This window comes from Protomyctophum bolini (genome assembly GCF_963924005.1).
Source record: "Protomyctophum bolini genome assembly, chromosome: 6".
Lineage (NCBI taxonomy): Eukaryota > Metazoa > Chordata > Actinopteri > Myctophiformes > Myctophidae > Protomyctophum > Protomyctophum bolini.
The window spans coordinates 39,014,355-39,035,193 of record NC_137867.1 but is presented as its reverse complement, the minus strand read 5'-3'; the positions used below and the strand labels follow the sequence as shown (position 1 = coordinate 39,035,193).

Sequence of the window (20,839 nt, the reverse complement as noted above, 5' to 3'; positions counted from 1 at the left end):
GCTATAGCCCAGTGGGCAGTGGCACACAGGTGTGTCCTTTGCAGATAACATAATTATTGAGCACTATGGAGACAGGGTCATTAAGCATGTCTCATCTAGGCTTTTCCAGGTTATTCACTTCACTTCACGTCTTGGTTTATTGCTATTCGCTCAAACGCTCAAGCAGAGAATTAATTAGCTGAATGGAATTACGATGATATATTAGATTACAACAATCAGTGTTATCATTTAGGGCCCAGTGAGAGCGGATTAATGATGCAATTGTGTCTACTATAGTGGTTTGTTTAGGGGTGCTCTCCCTGCGTTGCCTGATGTTTGACTCTCTGCCTAAGATTACAGAAGAAAATTGATTGGTTTTACATTCCGTGCTCAGTTTATATAGCCTATATGCTACAAACCTTCTAAGTGCCATACTGTAAGTGGTATTGGCACCTCAATATTCATTTGATGATAATGCCTTTACCTTTTTTGCTTATACTTGGAAAATGTCTCATATAATAAGCGTGATGGGATTCAGGAGGGCTTTGCAGAGCATTGCACCACTCTATGAAGTGAAATCAAAGGGCATGTACAGTCAGTGCCAAGTTCGTGTGTGCATGTATGCCCTATGTAAGAGTATGTGTGCGTGTTTGTGTGAGAGTTTGTAAATTATTGATTAAAAGAGAAATGGCACGACAGAGAGAGTGAGGGGACGGAAGGTAGTTACAGGGAAACTGAGGAAGATGAGAGGAAAAAAGGCAAAAACAGACTTGATAATATCGCTTTACTTGTGATCTTCTTCATGGAAAGAGATGTTTTGGAGATCAACTCCACCAGAGCGCGCCTGTTGATGAGAGCCGAGAGCTTGCACAGCAGCACCCATTTAGACCTGGTGTAACCTATACATTGTTTTACCTTTCATGCCGGATGTGTCTCATACACCTCTGTGTCTCATAGCAACATAATTCATCTTTTCAAGTCAGGTTTTAGGAGGCATTTTTAGAATTGGCCTCAGGTCTAAATTGGTTCCTTGTACATGAAGCTACTTAATACCATAAGTGATTTTAGACTGTCGCACACATTTTTATATCTTTTGCCAAAATTTTATATTTTCTTATGTCCAAACACATCTGTACATAGAATCTATAAGATACTACTCAAAAGGCTAGTTGTCTGGATTAGGACCCGCCGCAGTGGTGTCCGGTGGAGTGTGTTGTTTAACTTAACTGTTTAACAACACACATATTTGAGCGTAGCTATAGCGGGAACTCCTTTATGGTTATGGCTGTGTCATGGTGACATGAGCGTGACGATATGGTCCGTCAGCCGGCCCTGTATGTTTGTCAAGTAAAATGTCATGATTATCACGGACTGTCCAATGTATATCCAATTTATATAGAGCTTTTTTATACTCAGTCGTAGTTCAACTACATAGTTTATGTGCTCCACAACACTGTGTATGTGACGTGTGAGTGCGTGCGTGCGTCTGTGCGTACCTGTATGTCCACGCTGAGCTTCTTGACGATGTGCGTGATGGTGCTGATGTGGCTCTCTAGCAGCCTGCGGGACAGGGCCTCGGCCAGGACGGAGCCCTGGGTGGCGTGCAGGCTGGAAGCCACCTCCTCCTTGATCCTCAGGGCCTGTTCCACCAGCACAGCCAGAGTCCTCTCCTGACCGCTCACACGGCCCTCCAACACGTCAGTCCTAATGAGGGGTCAAACATCATCACATGGGTGTCTGTTGATGGCATAGGGTTTAACCACTTATGCCCTATATTAAAAGAAAAATATTAATAATTTCAGATTATTAAAAAAAAAAAATATTTCATTATATTTTTTTAAATTACAAAAAAATTATTCTCCCAAAAGTCTTCAAAATGCTATTTTGAAGAATTTGAAGGTTTGAAAATCTTTGAAAAAAGCACTTGCACTCCAGGCAACTAGGATTATGAACAAAAGACAGCTAGGTTCCATCCTAGAGGCTAATCTTTCCGGTGAGTCAACCAAAGAACAAGATTCCTTAGTTTACAGGATCTCCTCACTGGTCAACAAAAACACCTTGAAAACCCTAACAGGAGCCCTCGTACAAGGTTTCTTTGACTATGCATGCACCTCTTGGTACCACAGCACCTCAAAGGCCCTTAAAACAAGGCTCCAGACTCCAGGCCTCACCCCCCGAACCCCTGCCCACTTTGACAGGCTGGAATGGCTTAGGGTCGATGACAGAGTACAGCATCTTGCAATGGTTCTGGTCCACAAGATTCGCTACACCACCAAGATACCCATGTACCTGTCTAAATACTTCCTTAAAAGTCCACACCCACAACACCAGAGGGAGTGCAACAAACCATGTGCAACCCAGATTTGGCACAAACAAGGGACTAAATTATTTCCGCTCCTATGCCACCAAAATGTGGAACGCCCTACCAACAGTCATTGGCTCCTTCAAAACCGCTCTCAAAGGGCACCTACGGACGGCTGCAATTCAATGTATATGTTTCTTTTCCCTTTTTTACCTCCTTTATGATGAATTCCTGTTCTGTTCTTTGGCTATATAGAAGTGTCTATTTGCACGTCTCTAAATGTTTTGATGATTTGAACATGGTGGACCCTCTTGTAAACAAGTGTAATTGTAGTGTTCTCATGCAGTGTAGAGAACTGTCACTTTAAACTGCAGCCAATGAAGACAGAGACAAAGATTTGACCATTTACTGTTGCTCTTCCTCATGACATGACGGTGAAAACGGCAAACATAACAACAATACAAACATTCAGGGTTTGTTCTTAATTGACATTATTTCACAGTAAAAAGAAAACAGGTGAGAGTAGCTAAATGACCTACACACACACATCAATGCAATTAGCAGGATGCCCTACGCCTGTGCACTCTAGGCTATACTATGCTCTTCAAACATTGTTAAAGAAATAACTTTCCTCTTACAAATAAACGTCATAATGTACAAAAAGTCACAAAGTTGTACAGAAAGTTAAGATAACTGAAATCAACACAACAACTTACGGCATTGCCTCTAAAATGCTTCCAAGTGGGTTAGAGAAGGGATTCTAGGCTCACAGCTCTGAACAGCCTGTGATCTCTGTGGTGCACTGCTGCATGATAATGGTTCTGAAAGTGACTCTCATTAAATACAAAGAGTTTTCAAAATAAAATAACTGTTAACCACCTTCACAATAAAGTACTCAAAGCCCTTCTAAGGTAAACAGAAATACAAATGAACCATCAAATTACTATATAGACATAGTACAGGAAAAATAGAACATTTGCCTTAAAGGCAACACAGTAATGCTTTATTGGGTCGTCCACTCACAGTTAACAGTTTGTATTGAGTTGTGCTTGAAATGTAGTGTAATTCTGCAAACTGTTAATACTTCAATCAATCAAAACCAGGGCAGGAAATTAATGGGAGGCGATGAAGGCCATGGCCGTCATGCTCCTCCAGTCTCGCCTAAATTATGCTTCTAAAAATATGATATGCCCTGAGGCAAATATGTGGCCTTGGCTTGACCCACGTTACCTGTCCCTGATGATGTAATTAGTACCCTTTTGCTTTCCTCGATGTTTACTTGTGTTGTTTGTTTGTTTATTTATGTTTTGTAAAAAAGAAAAACACTAATATGGCGCTGTGGAAAAGTGACACATTTCATATATGTGATATATGGAGGTATACCGCATGTATATGCACACATGCATGGTTAAGATATTGGACTTTCACGTGGGAGACCTGAGTTCGAATCCCGGGCGTTACACAAAGACACACACACACACACACACACACACACACACACACACACACACACACACACACACGATAAAGAAAGCATCCAATTAAACACTAAATTAAGTGTACCTGTTGTAGTGTTGATAGGGTTGTAACACCGACTCCTGTGCCATGGTTACTCCTTGGCCTGAAAAGTCAGAAGAAAACATTTTTGTTTTTGTTACAATTTCACTCCAAATGTTCATGCTAATGAATAGTACACTAATGTGTTAATGACACTGAATTCAATGAAAGGCACTGGAGCATATTATTATAGTTGAAATTATAGAAGACACCAAAGGAGTTAAATTGGCTCTAGGGCAGATAACACCCAAAATAAAATGATTAACACAGGACTATCAACGATGCAGGATTCCAACAGGACATTACAAAATATGTAGGCTATATACAAGGGAACACAAAACCTATATTATAGTCTTTTCTTTGAAAATGTGTTAACATCAATATCTATTTAGTCATTTTCCAAAAAAAAGAGCTATCATATTGAAGAAATGATTTGGATGGACTACTCACACAGTGGCGTTGCTTCTTTGCCTGACTACTGCAGATCATACAGTATGTTTGTTCTAGTCACTGGGTAACTGTATAGTGGGTGTGAAAGGGGTGTGAGCCACTGCCTACTATAGCCAGGGTGAACTTAACAACAACACAACACTGAAATGAGCAGCTTAGACAAGAAAATCTGAAAATCTGCTTGTCCTTTTTTTTTTCTCGTTCTTTCGGGGGTATTTTATTTAACTTTCAGCCAATGTGTCAGTCTGTGACTTTGACACTGTCAGCAAGCTCTAAGAACAGTTAAAGCAGTGGTGGACAACAACTTATTTTTTATCCACCCTAAGTGGTCAGATTGGGTGATCAATTATCAAAAACAATAACCATTACCACTATTGCTTGATGTGCAATGTGCATACAACCTTTCTTGTCAGAGAGTCAGACTTTATCTTACTTTTATTATTCATATTAAATTATTTACTCGTTCTTTTTTGAGGTTTTATTATTTACTTATTCTATGATTGCACATTATTCTAAAGCAGTCTGTAATAAGACCATAACACGTCAAAGTAATGCTGGATTTCACTGTCTGGCACTGAACACACCAGCTTTGGAAAAGAGCTAAGTGATCATGCATGCCAGAAAAGGTTGCCAACCCCAGATTTACAGTATATGACCGGAGTGTAACTCAAGTTGATTTTATGCTGAGGTGTTGACTACTGGGACTGCAGTATGATATTATAGGCAGCGCTTTTTTATAATAACCAAAGAAATCATGTGTTCTTCCTGTACTCAAGTTTAGTTTTTGTGGCATCAGATATATTGGTGTGCTATTCAGTCAAGTCAAGTTAAATGCACTGTTTCATTATAGCTGTTATGAATTAGCATAATTGAATACCCATTGCCATGCTGTGGAGTGGAATGATAAAAGCTTACGTCTACCTATAGGGATAGTTTTCACTATTACACACTGATATTGCAAAGCCGTGATATATTGTTTTTAAATCACATTATAAATGAGTCAGCAGGGAACATTTTTATGTTATGTGAAAGAAAGCTTTTAAGAGGATCCCTGTATGCTCAAGTGGGACTATAACGCCTGTCGCAAGTTGATCTATGTGAGATACTGTACCATAGTCCATAGCCCATAGTTATAGTCATATATCTAGAGAATGGACGGCCCTAATTCATTTCAATGAAGTTGCTCACTCAGTGCATGAAGCACCCGGAAGTAGAGCAACTAGCATTGCTAGCGTTTCGATCTGTTGAAATATGTTTTTCTTTTATTTGTGAAAAAGGCTTTACATTGACTAATACCAATATATATATATTTTTTATTGTTTATTTTCTTTAGAAAAAGCAGTGCAGATCAGTACAGAATACATATTTCTTAAACATAAGAAAGTCATTGGTGCATTTCCCATGTTTCCCACACACTTGGAATGGAATTCGTAGTTATTTGTATATGACTTTGTATTTGTATTGTGTATTTGTGCTGAAAGGCTCTTTTAATCAATCAGTCACCTTAATTCAAGTAGTTTTTTTTAATTATATATATTTTGGGGCATGTCATGTGGTCTACCTGCAAAGCCTTTGTGATCTACTGGTAGATTGCGATCTACCATCTGGGCACCCCTGCTGTATAGTATAGTCCTCACTTTTTCCAGATGGATTACGTCATTATGGCATCATGACAACATAACAGGTGCAACCGGGCATCATTACTTCAGAATGAACATTTCAAAGGAGGGAGAAAAAGAAAGAAAGAGAAACAACAAAAACAATACAGCTTTGGACTTCGACCATGGGAGGAGGAAGGGTGTCTGCTCTCAGTGGGGAAACTAATACCAATATCTAATATAATTATCTGTTTCATTCTTTTTCTGTGACATTTTTTCAATAGCTGGATATTATTATTTATTATTATAATTCAAGGAAATATAATTGAATGAGTTTGTGTACACACAGTGAACTTCACAATACACATTCTCATGCAGATGTCTCCTTCACAAAAGAATGAATTTGAAGAGAGCCATGATTCATCCCTCTGGGTGAAAACAACTGTATAATCTGTCATAATTTATTTACGGTATTACTTTGCCATGAGTAGATCAGGCTCGATGAGTCGGCGCCTCGTTTCAATTGCTTTTAACATCCTGTTGTTAACCGTGGAGCTGTATCACTACCATGGATCTGTATGCTGCTCCTGTTTTCAATTGATTCATATAGCGTGTGTGTGTGTGTGTGTGTGTGTGTGTGTGTGTGTGTGTGTGTGTGTGTGTGTGTGTGTGTGTGTGTGTGTGTGTGTGTGTGTGTGTTGTATAGTGGGAGAGGTTACAATAACCAGAAACACAAAGTGTTTTTATAGTAAAAGAAAGACAAACTAGTGAAGATGAAATGAAGAGTGATGCAGCAGTATACACAGTACAGTACACACAGTACACACACACACACACACACACACACACACACACACACAAACTTCACAATATCTGTCTGTCAGTTGCATTGTGGTTTGTGGTTGGGTTCTAGGGAAGTGCTTCAGTGTGCTTTACAAAAAAACTGTACTTTAACATTATTTTGCTTTCTCAGTTATTTGTTGGTTGGTGAATGCTAAAAAAAGAAAATAAACTAACCAAAGAAGTAAAAACAAAGTTTGTTTAAGCATTTTGTGCAGGAATTAAGGACCATATCCAGTATAGGCCTACAGTACACTGAGAGACTAGTCTCAGAGAGTGTTCACAGTTTTCAACTGCTTAGCTTTACCCAGTCCGTATACATCAGAAGGGTGCGTAAATAAATGCCCTGTTTTCCCCCACTTCCATTTCCCTTTTCAGTTGTGTAAATCATTACTGAAAATCAAATAGCAGAAGTTTTAATGAAGGGAAGGGAAATGACAAAACAGATGACAGCTTTCTGTCAGCTTTTGCAAGGTGCAGACTTTATTTTTTCTTATTTGTTTATTGTGGGAAGAGTGGGCTTGAGAGACTATGTACTGTATGTCTATGGCATGTGTGGAAGTGTTTATGTACTTTATACTGTGAGTGTGTGTGTGTGTGTGTGTGTTACACTTAATAGATTGGGCTGTGCATAGTAATTTGGAATGCTTGCTGTGCACTGCAGACTCATCAGTTAAGGTAGCATGCCAATATCTAAAAGCCAATAGCATTCTCAAAGGAACTGTTATGTGTCCATCTCCCTACTTAACTCAACAAGGAGTTAAGTGCAGCTACAGTAACTGAGTTGTTTCCCTTATTGCTCTCCTATACAATAGGCCTTAATTGAATTATATTGCTATGCTGTAAAGATAAAAAATGTGCATGCGCACAGAACATAGAAATTCACAGAAACTGCTGCTTTCCTTTTTCTACTCTGTACAGATATAGCATTTTGGTGTTTATGCTATGTTGATTAATCATTATAGGCATCGAAACGTTAGTCCTCTGTCATGATATTATAGCACCTACATAAAATGGCATTTAATATGTCTGTGATGCTCCAGCGTCTCATTCCTTCATTCTGCATTGAATTGTTCATTTGACTCTTTACCCGCACATTAACATTCTCACAAGTAGTTTGTAATACCATAGTTCTCTGTACATTACTCAGACCATTGGGCTGTCACCATTGTGTTGATGATTTATTTTGTAGGCTAGGCTAACTATAAGAGTTTACCTTGATAGACCTTGCAACCTTATTGGCCCAAAGTCAAATGTAATCTTCCTGGATGGCAGAGTGAGGGATGTGTTGTGATCTCTGCTCTGCTCTGCATGTGTGTGTGTGTGTGTGTGTGTGTTAATGCATACAAGATACATGCATGATTGCATGACATGTACGCCTGTACAGTGTGCATCCACAATGAGTGCATCCAGAGTAGACCAGTGTAGGATAATAGGATTACATGTGCCCCGACTGCTTGTAGGCTATTAGCCTATTGATAAGAAGAGATCATATAGGCTACTGTACACCACAATAGCACAGCATCTAAAGAAACTAAAAAGCAACTACACACCACCAGTAATGTAGTCCACGACAATAATTTCAATGTGCAAAAGAGTAGGCTGAGAGTCGACACAAGACACTACACTGCATCATGTATAGGAGATTCTGCTTGAGCTGCTTAAAGGGGTAGCAGCATATTATCAGAAGGAGGACATTGCTTTGGTGATACCAAATTGGTGTGGAACTAGTAAATACACAGATGGAGAAACAAAGATGGAGAGAGGGACATAAAGATAGGATTCCCTCTGCGTGTTGCGTCGTAGGGTTAGGATGGTTATGTAATCCACCAGAGTATACCCCTATACTACGGGCAACTGACACGATTGACCAGGGGGAGGCGCGTTGATGCTCCCTAACATTACAATATAGGCTACCAATTAATGGGATAGTTGGCATAAACCCTGGGCAGTGGAAGAGAGGAGGAGACACACTGACACTACATACAACAAGACCGCTTTACACTTTGCAACAACTTCACCATGAGGAAGGCAGTTGAGACAAATTAGTGCCGTTTATTAACAGCCGTTGACAGAGTGACATGAAAAAAAGCCCACTGCAGCAGCACGTTGTTGAAAGCTTTCACTATTGGCGCACGGGAGATTATAGCAGGCAGCAGGTCTTTGATGATTGATTGATCATCAGTGCAAGTGCTACCGAGCTGCTGCACCATCAGCAGCACGCCAGCACCCACCAGCCCGAACACCACCCAACCGCGGTGGTTGAATAGGTTTACACAGCGTGCGCTCTTCAGGCTGGCCGGCTGCTGCACGGGCACCATGGCAGACAAATCCCCGCGCAAGGGTGCACCGGAGAGTGGCGGCGGTGCGAGGGGCCAGGAGTCTTACCAACGGAGGATGTGGAAGAATTTCCAGGAGAAGACGAAAAAACCGTGGCTGAGTCCCAAACTGGGCTCCGAGAGGCGCAGTGGCAGCAGCGGCGGCGGTGGTGGCGGCGGCGCGGAGGCTAGCAAAAAGGAGTCGGGGCTGTGGATGTTTAAACGGAAAAAGAAACAGCAGCTGGACCGGGTGTTCTCGTCGTCTCAGCCGAACCTGAGCAGCACCTCCGGCAGCCCGTCGTCGAGTGACTCCTCGGGCCCCGGAGGAGGAGGCGCGGGGAGCAGCGCCCTGGGACAGCCGCTGCTGCAGCAGCAGCTCGGGGCGGCCGCGGGACCCACGACGGGCAGCAAGCCGGAGCTCACGGTCCACCACGGTAGCCCCAAGCTGCCCGTCCCCCAGCTCATCATGACCCAGCAGAAGAGCTCCTCTCTCGGCTCGGCGTGCTTCGAGAAGCTGGTGGTCGACCCGGCGGTGATGATGACGAAGAACACGAACACCAGTGATTCTGTGAGTACTAGGAAAACACGTTTATGTGTATATAAAACGCGCGTGACACACCCCCCCCCAACTCTCTCTCCCCAACCCCTGTAGGACGAAATGTGAAGGAGCAACAACAACAGCAACCATGCACGTACACATTGCACGTTGAAAAGAAATGAATGAATGAATGAATGAGTGTTTTAAAGTAGGCTGTTCATTGATTAGCGCTGTCACTGCAGCTCACATGGCTACTATACTGTATACTGTATATGATGCCCGTCATGCCCACCATGGGCCATTCTTCCTAAACATTGTGTTTTGGGCTGCTCAGTGCTCATGTCTTGCAGTTTGACAACGGCATGGATACCATCTGAATAAGTCATGTACCATGTATTATACATGTGATGTATTATATTTATAGGCCTCCATGGTTCTGACAGAATCAATTAACGTACAGTAAGCTGACAGCATGCTTTGATGTGTCATGCTGCATTATAATATCAATCACCACCCCCACAACTCCACACATAATATTATGCATATGGAAATCAGCTGCTGTCCATGTGTAGTGTTGGAGTGTGAAAACCTTGTGATAATAAGCTCATAATATTAGCTAGCTGATATTATCAGCTAGCTTGCGTCCCTCTTCACTATCTCCCAACAACACACAGGGGCTGTCCTTTTCAGGCTGAATTTCCTCCCTGTGTGCCATATAATGTTTTTTTGGTCTTAGATGCACTGAGCATTCCTTCCCTGGGGCCTAGGGCACACAGTGCACACATCTTTTCTTCACATAAAAAGTGGTCAGTAGGCCAGTCAATTCTAGGCACGCCTCCAGCAATGCTTGAGATTGATTGCAGGTGAATTCCTTGGCTCCTTGCCACATGATGCTGAGTCAGTAGCTTCTCTGAGGTGAACATCATTGTGATTTACTTTACCCATAACGTGCCATTATTATGAATACGATGTAAATGTGGCAGGGCCTTCCCGTTTTTGACCAATCTGACAACTAAGCAAGCCTAAAATGACTTTGACCCTCTCCAAATCTAACATACTACATCAACACTAGGAAAGGGAAACATCTTTACATTAGCATGACTGAAGTAAAATGAGACACAAGTAGCATGAGCTTAAATTCATATTTAGAAAATGTTTCAGATGTCAAAAATTTCTGAGATGATAGAATTGGTGATGGACGATTATGGTCATGGAAGGGGAACCTTCTGAAAGCTTCATGGGCAAAGATAATCAACTTCAAAATAATAAAAAAAACTGTCAAAATGACCTCAGACATGCTAGTGTACAACATTGTTGTCAGATGGCTGTCAAATGTGATGCGTTTCAGGTGTGTAGTATGGATGGCGACAATGCATTCTCACACGGTGACGACTGGGGACATATTTGACCCTACTGCAACATGTGATGTGAGATGCCTGCGACGTCGCATGGTGACCGCCGGGGAAGTGATGATTTACAATTCTATCCCTATCTGTACGCAATTCGAATGTCGCTGAGTCGGCTGAAGCAGACCTCGCTCGCTTGCGTGGAAAGTCTGCTTCAGATGGTTAGCCTCTGTCATTACTGGGTTGTAGTCGAAATCGTCACCCTCTCTACGAGCTGGGTTTGAGGACGCCAAGTCCGCACTCCAGTGTGGGAGGGATTATCGAGACCAGTCACGTTAAATGTTGCAGTATGGTCAGATGTCCTAAGCCGTCACTATTATAGTAGCGTCTTTGGGAACTTAGAGAAGTGCTATCTATATACATTTGAGATTATTATTACTTGAGAGTGAGAATGTGTGCTGCTAAAATGCATGTGTGGACAGAGATTGTTTTCGTTTTAAAACATAATAGTGTAGATGTAGCCTGAGGTAGATATAGTAATAGTAAAGGCTGAGAGAGAGAGAGAGAGAGAGAGAGAGAGAGAGAGGCAGTGGTGGGGAGACACAGGTGGAGTGTACAGGTGTGTGAGGCCATTACGACTTATTGGTCTTTGGGAATGTATTATTTAGTGAGCTCTTAGGCCTGGTGCAATATTGATGTTTTGGACCTTAATTAAGACTCTCGGGGGGGTGGGGGGGGGGAGGCCATCCCTCCCTTGACGGTTTGCTTGTTTAGTAAAATCATCTTAGGGTCATCTTACAGTAAGTAGCCTATAGACTCGAAAAAGTGCTGTTGAACATGAGATAATGTTTTGTTCTATATTGTTGTGCGGACTGATGACTAATCAATATGGTGGGTGGGTATAGGAGGTAGTGCTTTTCTTTTGTCTTCCTGTTTGTTGTTGCACCGCAGCAACACAATTTCAATTATTGTTTTCTCAGAGTACTATATGCAATTTTATCACAGCAAAATCTCTGGACACATTAGTAACATTGCATTTCATGCTACCTAAACCTAATGGCACTGAAGTGTGATTTCTTTCCCCTGTTTTTGGTCTAATCTTAGATCACATTTTTAACTGATCCTGAGCTTGTCTCCATTCATTGTCCAGACCTCTTCTCTAAAAGTGATTAAGCACTGAAGCACTTTCTAATACACTTCTCCCTACTGACTCAACTCTGGTGGGAATAGAGGAATTGTACTAGAAGTAGATAGTGTTTAAGTGTATGGGTAAGAGACCCTGGGCCTCAACTCCTTTGAGACCAAGGGTCTCTTATATGCATTTCATTTCTTAGAGTGAGTGCAAGTCCCCAGCAGAGTGGTGAAGGATTGCTAGTGTTAGATATTCCATCCATGCAAAGAAATTGATTCTGCCTCATAATAGTTCATATCAGCCAGGTCAGTTTACACTAAGGGCATGGATGTTGCCAAATAACCTTTTAGCAGGTGAAGTGAGGTTGTCATGTCTGCATTGACTCAGACACAGACTGTTTTAATCATGCCTTTCTCAGACTAATCTTTCATGCTTTGGATGTCCCATTTGTCTGGAATGTCTACAGCAGCCTGGCAACTGCTACTTTGCAAGAACAACACAGTGTGCAGACAAATCGTTTACCCTTTCAAGGTGTGGGTCTGTGACTGCAGAGCCTTTAAAAAAAAACAACTTTTGTTTCTACCCGTTTGCCTCAGATACCTAGTAGATAAAGATAGTTGGTTATAGAATTAATTCAAATGAAGGCATATTGCTTAAGGACCACTTCAACTTTATCTTCATATAATCGTTCCTCATAAGATCGCACAATTTCCGTCTACACTAACTCACTTTGTCTCACTGGTGGGCTGTGGATGAAACCTGCCTATCAGTGACATCATCGGTGAGGAGTTCCACAGCCTTTCTATTCCTGGAAAGTTAATCAGAATAATCTTTATTGTCACATCACAGGTTTACAGGTTTAAAACAATGGATGAAATTAATTTTTGTTTTTCTCCAAAAAGATTGCAACCCATTGTTTCACCCAGTGTCAATTATCTAATGTAATCCTGGGCGCTACACTTCCTCTTGGGGCGGGGGGTGGGGGGGATGCAGTGAACTGACCTCATGCTTCGTACTATGCATGAGGAGTCCAAGCTGCTTCTTTTCACCTGACAGGGGAGAGTTTCCCCGGCCGGACGTAGTGTGTGGAAGGAACAAGTTATTCTGACCAGTTCCTTTCCCCTCCATCGGGCACGGGCACCCCGGCTGGCCAGGGGGAGGTAGTTTAGAGAGTAGAGACCAGGAGACATGTACTGCATGTTTTTTTTTGTGAGGGTACTCATGGTATTCATAATCAAGTGTTGCCATTTCTGCTCATCATAAGTGACTTTGGGCTTGTTTTAGTGTAAACGTTTATTTGTAGCTCGTCACAGTGTGCTTGTTGACGGGCTATTTTCAAATAGCCGAAGCCTAATCTAAATTATGTCAGAATTGCCACAGACACAGTACGAATAGAGAGGCCACATCACAAATGTCTTCGTTTCTTGGATGAGGTCTGGGAGAACTGGAGAATCTTTGTGTCTTCTGTATGTCGCTGTTTGAGTATGTGCACTTATGTGCTTACTGCTTACATTATAAGCTTTCATTTTCATAGCAACCCGGCCAGCCATCAAACTACTATTAGGAGGATTCAAAGCCTGATGCTCTAAGCCAAACCATACACAGTGAATTAAACAAGAACTTATGGAAGATAGTATTTGCAAGCAACAAAATATTTCAGTTTCATTTGGAGAGTGAATGAGGGACTAATGCCAAATTCTAAAAGCCATTCCAGCATTGCTTACATACTGTAAGGATATAATAAGCAAAGGTGTGTGTGTGTGTGTGTGTGTGTGTGTGTCCAAGGCAGTGTGTGTCTGTAAATATTTGTCAGCGTGTGTCCCCCACTGTAGTGCGTGCATGTGCTCATCTTGTTGATTGATTACCAAATCTCCCAAATCACAGAATTCTCCTTTAATAAAGGGAGTCTGTGCATTATTTAATATCGTGGAGTGCTGCACATCTAAATTTCCCTTTCGACTGATTAAAAGAAAATGTTTTATTTAAACCAACCTGACATCGTGTTCCCAGTTGGTGATTTAAAATTCCCGAATCCTGAATTGTACCACAGCTCTTCAGGCTCATCATGACCCTGTTTCCACCGCTCACTCCCGCCTTGTTCCAAGCTCTGCTTAAATGGAGCACGGTAAATATTTAGCATTAGATAAGTCACACAGCTATGCAGCGTCAGATGTTGACTTGTGATGGAATGGTTTGAGAGAAGTTGGAATAACGGCTTTGAAATATAATCTTCTTTGGATCGTTGGTGGAAAATCACATTTAATAAAGCACTTGGGCAATCATTAGTGATGCAGTGGGTTATTTTTCAACCTGCGGCAAGCCAACTCTATCTGAACCTACCGACCCCTTTTAATGCACATAAAACAACCATCTGATCCGACCCAATTTCCAAATTTCCGACCCTGATTTCTTCCAGACAGTGAGGTAACTTCTAAAGACTGCTGTGAACTTCTGAAAATATAACGGTGATAACATTTCTTTCCAGAAGGCCTTTAGCAGAATTTCTTCTTCCACGCATTTATATTATATTTGTAATTTACCTAAAAAATGACTGAAATATTGTCCTTTAAACATACATTTGTTTAGGTGGAAATTGTACTTTTGTGGTGAGGACTCCTTTACTTTCTCTCATTTACAAGAAAAACAAATTCCTGTCTCATATTCGTAGTAATGCAAGGCAGTCGCTTCTCGTCCAGTTTCCAGTGTTTGAGGGCGTTTCTGAGGGCAGCAGCCACATTTGTTGCAGTTTGGCTTTCTGGTAGAAACTCTGTCTTCACTTTTAACACCCACTCTTTCGTCAAATAGTGTATCGTAAGGCTCATGTAGGGCATCATGTTTACGCATGACCACATATCTTCTATGTTGTCAACGAGTAGAAGTCAACATCCTTAAGATCCAGCACAATATCTTCCTTCATTGTATCATACAAAGCCGGCACTGCTTTCCCAGAAAAGTATTTTCTGTCAGGTAGTGTATATTGTCTGTCCAACACGTACTGTGCACCATGTCCTTGAATGCCCCTTTCTCCACGGTGCAAAATGGTACCATTTCCTTCAGCCAAGTGTGTCACGGTGTCTGCTTACACCATTGCTGTCTCGTCGTATTTTGTCACTCTAGCATAGGACTCGGAGACCCCCAGCTGTTGCCTGCTACTGTCTTAGACAGGGCTCCAGACTAACTTTTTCACAGGTAGCACTGGTGATGCCTACCTTTTCAGTTGGTAGTGCCACCACAAATTAGGTAGCACCAACTTTTTTTGTATAGCGCCGCAGCGCTATACATGACCTTATCACCAAGGCTAGCAAAGATTTTCTTGGCTGAAGCATAAATGCCTTAAATTAAGCACACAATGTTATATTTCTCACTCACACATTCAGGAAATTATTATTATGAATTAACCTATAGTGCATTTTTCCATATCGTTATCATTTGGCTACTGTATATGAAACAGAATTAAATCAGACACACCCCTTACCTTCTGCATGGGCATGTTCAACCTAATGGCCAATAAGGATAATTATTTAACACTGAGGTGCCCACTGCCCACTCTTCCTGCACCCTTTTGCAATGTGAAATGCCACTGAATTCATAATCTTTGCCCACTTTCCTCCTGTCTTTTCTTTATATGGAATGAACATGTGAAAGCTGATATGCTTTTATTGTGAAGGGGAAAGTTTCTAAACGTCTCAGCCTGCATATTTCCACGGTTCGTCAGACAGGATGGTTTATTCTGAGATGCGGCTTGGTCGTATTTCCACGACGAGCTGGAACCTTAGCGACACAGATGCGGCAAATGACCTCATCCACATTTTTTGGCTTGCCGTTGTTTTCTGGTACAAGCCCAAAATATTTCCAAATTGCTGCTGTGACATTTGGTTTAGGGATCAAATGTGCTACATCGACAACATCACCTCCACCTCTAGTTGCCTTTTCTTTAATAACTTTTTTAGGTTGAGCAGAATTGGGGACGTCTGACACGGGTCGACTCAACTAACCAAATGACCATATGATACAACATCGAAATGGGTGTTGTTCAAGTACTTGAAAATAATGTAACTCAAACTGCTTATGCTTACCTTTTTTATATCTTAATCTAACAATTTATGTAATGCTAAAGCCAAGAAATAATGATCCGGCGCGCACGCACGCACACAAGTGGAAGAAACCCCCCATAAGTTTGACTGTCACCGTCCTGTCCCCAGGGTTCCTCGCCCCATAGAGTTGTAAATTACCTTTCTACTGCAAAACTCAGACTCAGAAATATAACTGATTTACAAGCTGACTCTGCATTGCCTCAAGAGGCGATCTGAGCTTGTGGATCTGCTATTAAGGAGCCGACACAACCCTGCCCCTGAAGCCAATACCACACAGGCTAGCCTAGTCTAGAGACATGCATCATGAACAGTTCATAAATAATAAGGCACTAAACAATGATAATTGTTAATTATGGTAAACTTTTCATTTCACAATATGCACTCATAGGCCTATTAAAAAAAGTATATATTTTTTTGTAAACAAACAACATATTTTGTAATTTACCACGGTAATGAACTCGACACTGCGGTATGCATTACATAACCACCACATGGCGGTTATTGCACCCAGCCCTATCATACAAACATACACAGATAGCTTGCTCACCTTCTTCCATCCACCCCACCAACCACCACGTCACCAGCTGTTAAACAACACGGGAAATATGGGCACAGTGCAAATACATCATTGTAATGTCAATACTGGTACTTGTCAGACTAGAAGCATAAACAAGTTGAATCAAGATGTGAATGTAGGGAAGTCCTGAAGCGACTGAAGGATGACAGCGTGTCGCGGGTTCGACTCCCGATCCCCACGACCTTTGCTGCGTGTCACTCCCCATCTCTCTCCCCCCATTTCCTGTCGACTAAAGGCAGAAAAAGCCCAAAAGATATCTTACAAAAAAAGTCAAAGGGAAAATAAATTTATTTATTTATACTGTAAATGTAAAAGTCAACCAACCAACTAAAGAAGCCTTCTTTAGTTTAGTTGACTTGTGCCACTGCTTGTCATTTGCTGATCCTGCCAATTGATTTAATCAAAATGTAATCTACTCTGAAGGTTATTTGTAACCGTCCAAAACAACTTAATTGCACTGTCTCTCTCTCTCTCTCTCTCTCTCTCTCTCTCTCTCTCTCTCTGAGAATTGGAGCAGCAAATGCAAAATAGGTGGAGCACATTGATACAGTATAGCACATTAATAGACTAACTACTGTATGTTATATGTATAGCATTTTCTTTCCTGCATCTGCCCAATTCAATCTCTGTACTCTCTTCAGAAATATGTGCGTCCCATGGGTGTTGGATTGGAGGGGTGTCACAACTCACAATTCTCAGAATCCACGCGGTTTTACTTTCGATTTTAAACTAACAATTTGATAAAACATTTTATTTGGACATGGTGGCAACATGTTTATGTCCGGTGTACTGTTCACTGATAGCATGGCCCTGTGAGTCGAACTGTCTCATTAGAGAGAGTTATCTGTGCTGGTCTGCTGTGCGAGCAGCAGCATCGCTGTTGGCATTTTTTCATCAAGCCTGACAGCCTCCGTTCTGGAGCAGTGTGGATGATGGCGACTCAAATGATGAAGATCCATTATCATCACCGACAGCCTCTGGCAGTCCAAGGATGCCCAGACCTCCAAGCTGCCCGGGCATCACAAGATTTATGGGTTTTTACTAGCTCTCACTTTCATCGTAATTGGATGTAAAAATAAAACTGTCCTAAGGGATTCTTAGCCCTTCTACTATGCTGGTTCTGCGACAGCTTTAGCAGTTTCCTGATCATTGGTTTTAATCGGCAAGTCATTTCTGTTTTTGAACGGTAAACATGACCACATCCTCATTTAACAATTGGGTCTTGCTGCCTCACCTTTTAGCTTGCTGAGTAACCTTTACAGTTGTCCAACTACTACTGTACCAGTGCACCTCAACCCAGTGTTGTCCCTGAACGCATTCAAAGAATGATCGTTCACGAATGCATTCATATTTTGGGTGAACGTGAACTGAACGTACTGTATTTCTGCTTGATGAACATCATTGTGAACGTGTTCATTTCTGGCGTGTGTGAACGTCACTTTCTCACGTTCAACTTCTTTCAAGAGTGAGTGTTTCCATAGAGCCTTCCAGGCAAAATCCCCAGTGCTAAAACACACCCTAAACAGTCCTTAATATCTAGCGGAAAACCCACCAATAAGTCCTTATCCGACAAAAATGTACTAATCTTTTTCAGCCGTACAATTTCACTGGAGCGCAAAACTGCATGATGATCCTGTCATGCAGGCAGACGGAACAGAATGTTTGATTAAACATAACAAAAAATAGTAGTTCAGCTCGCAGACTCGCAGAGATATGCAGGCTGTGAGAACCGAGAACATTCAGAAACCTTTGCCTTCACATGCAGCTTGTGAAAACAAGTTGGAAAAGGATTAAGAATTCGGTTCCATTTCACATTGCAAAAGAGCTACTGTATTATTTCCAAAATGTAAAAAAAAAAAAAGGAATTAATTTGGATAATGGTAATGGAGATATTGTAAAAGTTCTCACTTTATTAATCCAATAGCAGACTTTATTCCTATGGGCTGTGGCAAAACAAAAAAAACAAAAAACAAAAAATAACGAATTCATTTTTTGGAACCATGAACTTGTTACATTTTTTGAATGATGAACTATGAACTGAACAAGTTCATTTTTGAACTGTGAACTGAACTAGTTCATAAAAGAAAATCACACCAGTGTGAAGTGAGTGGTTCAACTCCGACCCACAGGACCACGGCCAGGGTGCCGGTCCGGTTTCTGGCGAGCCGCCTCATGTCCGAAACGGTAGAGGGGGGGGGGGGGGGGGGGAGGTCCGTGGAATATTCAGACCTCATAAGAACGCACCCAGGGGGCCGGGCCAATTCCAGGGAGCCGCCCCACGTCCGAAACGGTTGAGAAATGACAGTTACCGTGTGGGGGTCCCTCTACTGTACTGTGCTGGCACACCCGAAATCATCATATATACAGTTAATATGTGCGTGTGTGTTTGCGCACAGGTGGTGAAAAAGAACCATGCTATTTTCGTGCTCACCAGGCATACCCACCACTCCACCAGGCAGGCACCCACACACATAGCTCCGTAAGGGAGTGGTTGCACCACTCAAAAATAACTTTCCCCAACACTGCTCAACCATCCATGACCACTTGAGTTATTCACCTTTGTAGTCGAGGACGTAGTTCAGGTAGGCTACAGCATCGGATAGATATTCAGTACCATGATGTGTAAATATGTAGATCATTTGTTTTTTTTTTTGATCTCTCTTCCCCCTTTCCCATTGATTTCTTTGTTTTGCAGGCAGCACGACACATTGAGAGCTTTTAGATCAGACTTAGCAAAAGGGGAGGGGGGGGGGGGGGTTTGACATTAAAAAGATATAATACATATTTCATTTTCCTCTCCTTTCCTTTGGCCCCCCTATAGTGCCCCTGCCTGTCACGGCTCCACTTTGAAAACCTGTGCTGTAAAGCAAGAGTAGGCAACCTTTGGCACCGGTTATAGAATTAATAATAAAAAACTACTTCATTTGTATAGCACCTTTCATGACATGCAGCTCAAAGTGCTTTACAGAGCTTTACAAAGAGAAAAGAAAAGCAAGGCATAAACATTAAAAAACAAGCAGTAATGCAATACAGTGAGGACATGAATAACAAAAAATGTAAAGATCAATTAAAAGCAAGGGTGTAGAAGTGTGGGTCTTCCGTGGGACTCACGGCTGCTAAGAAGTGAGTGGTGTTGTGTGTCATACTCAGTGAGAGCAGGGTCTGCATGTTGCCTGTGTGAAGGCTGGCGACTGAGTGTGGAATGAGTGATGGCTTGTACTGTAGGTCACACCTAAACTGTGATTGGGCAATGAGTTGAGTGGTGTGATGGTAAACAGGTGTCTCATTATGGATGCAGGGAATGGGGAATGTCCACCAGAGGCTGCCATTCAGACAGCATGAGATCATTTAACACTGACTATCTAGAAAATAAAAACATGGCACTTAATTTTAAAAAGGTTATGCAGACCAATGCTGTAGACTAGTACACAAGACCATCTTACACTCGTAGCAAAAGAGAGGATTTTGCTGTGTGTGTAAATGTCATGCCCCGTAGCACACGGGTCAACTCCTTTTTTCTTTGTCCCACAACATTCTTAGATCCAAAGATCTATAAACTGTCTGTCTCTCTCTTCTTCTATGGGCTCCTTTTGTTCTCCCTCCTTGTGTCTGTCCTTGTGGGACAGCCTTACCTGTCTGTCTCCGGTCTGATCCTGTCTCATATCTGATGCCACCTCTCAGGGGGCTGAGTTTCCTAAAGGACAAAAAACAAAATATCACCCTGTGCTGTGAGATGGAACCAGGCTGTCTGCAGTGTTGGAATGGGAACCCTGCTCCTTTTAACCTCACACACGTTGCACACGCATACGCACACAACGCACGTGGCACGCAATCACGCACGCAGTCACATGCACACCAAAAAACATGTTGTATGTGGGCAAAAAAAATGTGGGGTGTTTACTTTCTTTGCCAACTGGCAGTGTGCTCAATAAAACTTGACACTGATCGCTCCAGCTGATTTTGAGATTAGGCCCAGACAGACTGACTGCCTCACAGCCTCATTTCTAGAGGGCTCGCCTGTGATAGAGCCACTGAGTGTATAATAATAATAATAATAATAATAATAATAATAATAAAACTTTATTTGTATAGCACCTTTCATGACATG

General features: G+C 41.9%; 2 protein-coding genes across 2 annotated transcripts in view; one reads left to right on the top strand and one right to left on the bottom strand.

The window, feature by feature from the left end:
- fam81b (family with sequence similarity 81 member B) overlaps nucleotides 1–14,135 on the bottom strand; it is a 31,585-nt gene extending 17,450 nt beyond the window's left edge. The window contains exons 1-3 of the mRNA XM_080764937.1: nucleotides 14,053–14,135; nucleotides 3,845–3,902; nucleotides 1,476–1,683 (exon numbers count right to left, since the gene is read on the bottom strand). Of these exons, the coding sequence (XP_080621063.1) occupies nucleotides 1,476–1,683; nucleotides 3,845–3,902; nucleotides 14,053–14,059 (273 nt within the window). The 5' untranslated portion in view covers nucleotides 14,060–14,135. The remainder of the gene's footprint in view (nucleotides 1–1,475; nucleotides 1,684–3,844; nucleotides 3,903–14,052) is intronic.
- Nucleotides 9,065–20,839, top strand: part of mctp1a (multiple C2 domains, transmembrane 1a) — a 216,046-nt gene continuing 204,271 nt past the window's right edge. Inside the window, exon 1 of the mRNA XM_080764938.1 lies at nucleotides 9,065–9,612. Within this exon, the coding sequence (XP_080621064.1) occupies nucleotides 9,124–9,612 (489 nt within the window). The 5' untranslated portion in view covers nucleotides 9,065–9,123. The remainder of the gene's footprint in view (nucleotides 9,613–20,839) is intronic.